General features: G+C 42.5%; 1 protein-coding gene across 1 annotated transcript in view; it reads right to left on the bottom strand.

Moving 5' to 3' along the window:
- Positions 1–2,815, bottom strand: part of LOC101845017 (receptor-type tyrosine-protein phosphatase eta) — a gene marked incomplete in the record, with an annotated part of 74,747 nt that overhangs the window by 43,089 nt on the left and 28,843 nt on the right. The window contains 2 exon segments of the mRNA XM_013085217.2: positions 58–239; positions 2,497–2,652. Coding sequence (XP_012940671.1) covers positions 58–239; positions 2,497–2,652 — 338 coding nt within the window.

Genomic DNA, 2,815 nt, shown 5'->3' with positions numbered 1-2,815 from the left:
TATATATATATACTCATGCATTATCTTGTCTTTCTTGTCTTCTTCAGACCCACTTACCTTAAACGGCCTAACTTCTTTTTCGCAGTAATCGAGGTCGCCCTTTCTGGTATCCAATGTCTTATTGACGAAGTAAAAGCGTACTGGCTGTCGCCGCTCTATTGGAGCAAGTTCAGAAAAGCGGACAACAACCTTTGAATTCTTGTCCGACAGCGTTGCTGTAAAGTTCACTGGTGAAGGGACTGTTTGTAAAAAGTAAAGTGTGAGTCTGTGACGTTAAAGGCTGTGTTCCGTGGTTGCTGGGTAGCATTATAACGATAGAGCTAACATGTGAGAATGGTCGTAAATGGTTGTATTAGAAACCTAAAATACGAGAATGATAACTGAATGATTGTATCTCAGAGCTAAGGTGTGTGAATGAGACATGGATGGTAGTATCTCTGGATAAAGTATGAAAATGAGGCGTGAATGGTTGTATCACAAACCTAAAGTATGAGAAACAGACATGGCTGGTTATGTCATAGAGCTGAACAGTGATATACGGTGACGTCGGACCAGCAGCTTCAGCCCCCACCTAGTTTTCTTCACCAAAAAGTTACTTCTCTGACTAAAATCAAAACAAAACATTCACAAAAATGTTTAAAGAGACAAAACAAAATGTATTCAAATAAAAAGCAAAACTCCACGAACACCCAAATAAAACTACTTAGGCACAATAATTCGCTGGATGTCATTAAGAAGCTGAAAAACTCTAAAGCGTCTGGTCCTGATCAGATTCCACCGGAGACCGTAAAAGCTGATGCCAATGTGACGGCAGACCTCCTCCCCCACTGTTAACCAGGATCTGGAATGAGAGTAAGTTCCCAATGGATTAGAAAGAAGGACAATCCGTGAAGCTTCCAAAAAAGGGGGATCTCAGCAACCGCAGCAACTACAAAGGGGTCACTCTTCTCTCAATACCAGGTAAGGTCTTCAACAGAATCATTCGGGAGAGAATCAAGACTGCAACGGATCTAAGACTACGGGGTGAACAGGCTGGTTTCCAGAAAAATCACTCAACCCCAGACCAGATTGCCATGATGAGGATCATTGTTGAACAGTCCCTGGAGTGGATCTCCCAGCTGATCGTCAACATCATAGACTATGAGAAGGCCTTTGACAGTAAGTACCGAGCAACACTATTGAAGATAATAAGACATCACGGAATTCCACCGAAGTTGGTGAACCTCATCAAGAGCACGTACGAAAGGACAAGTTGCAGGGTTGAGCATGACGGCCAGCTCACTGGAAGCTTTTACATCAAGATTGGTATGAGACATGGATGTTTACTATCACCTTTCCTCTTCATACTGGCGATTGATTGGCTGATGAAGGAAACCACCAGAGGACACAGAAATGGTATACAGCGGACCCCATGGACACAGTTGGACGATCTGGATTTTGCAGATGACTTGGCGCTTCTGTCGCACACCCAGGGAAAGATGCAAGCAAAACTTTAGTATTAAACAGCCTATCAGAGTCTGTTGGATTGAGGATCAACCCTGAAAAGTCAAAGGTCCTAAGGACAGATGCTCAATGAAAGGAGCAGATCACAATAGAAGGAAATGCACTAGAAGGCGTTGAATCCTTCTGCTATATTGGGAGTATAATTGACAGAGAGGGAGGATCAGGTGCTAAAATAGAGTCCCGCATTGGAAAAGCAAAGACCGCTTTCATATATTTGAACAGGGTTTGGCAGACCAGATATATTTAACTTCGAACAAAGCTGAGGATTTTCAATTCAAAAGTGAAGTCAGTCCTGTTGTTTTGATGTGAGACATAGAACGCATCACAGACTTGCATAAAGAGTATCCAGGTTTTCTTTAGCAAGTGTCTAGGAAAGTTACTGAGGATCAGATGGACAGACAGGGTCACCAATGAGGAAGTGTTAAGGAAAACAGACAGATCCCGGTCAGAGATGAGGTAGACAGAAGGTGGTGGCGATGGACTAGACATACTCTCAGGAAGTCATGGAGCTGCATAACAAAGAAAGTGTTGGAAGGGAATCCACAGGGTAAAAGATAAAGGGGAAATACGCCCACCCACAGTCAAATTGTGCTCCCAACTAGATTGCATTCAATTTGCTTTCTAATTCTCGCTTCCCTTTGAATTTCAAAAATATTTGCATCATCAATCAATAATGCACACCCTATAGGCTTACGTTTTATCCCTAAAAGATTGTCTAACCGTGCCACATGGTTTTGTATTCTGGCGCCAATGACTTAACTCTTTAAAGACAAATCGGGAAAATACTCCGAGGAGCAGCAAAAACAGGCAACGTTTCGGCACATTTCGAACCATCATATATACAAATCAGAAACACGAGTTTATATACGAGTATTTCATAGAATGCATAATATTGTTGTATGTCTACAAACAGCGCATCTTCAGGCATTGTCGAATGACCAGAAAGTGAACATTCAATAAGTTAAAAAGAAAAGTTACGAAACTCTTACTCACCTCCTTCTTCAGTCAGGCAGCGTTTGGAAAGCTTCGAGATGCTAAAGCCTTCGCTCGTTTTGGCTTTGACTTGTGCCGAATACAACCAGAACGCTTTTAGTTTCTCCACGATGCAATGCATTCCGGTGTGATTTTTCCACTGGGAGTTGTCGTTCACTTATAGTGAGAGATAAAAACAATACTTTAGCAACGAGCGTAAATCTCCCTTTGTTTATGATGGAGTTCAGGACAGAGGGAGGGGAGAGAGAGAGAGAGAGAGAGAGAGAGAGAGAGAGAGAGAGAGAGAAAGAGAGAGAGACAGAGACAGAGAGACAGACAG

The sequence above is a fragment of the Aplysia californica genome, unplaced genomic scaffold, assembly GCF_000002075.1.
Source record: "Aplysia californica isolate F4 #8 unplaced genomic scaffold, AplCal3.0 scaffold00357, whole genome shotgun sequence".
Lineage (NCBI taxonomy): Eukaryota > Metazoa > Mollusca > Gastropoda > Aplysiida > Aplysiidae > Aplysia > Aplysia californica.
Note: the sequence above shows the minus strand (reverse complement) of the source record. Positions and strands in the feature narration are given on the sequence as shown.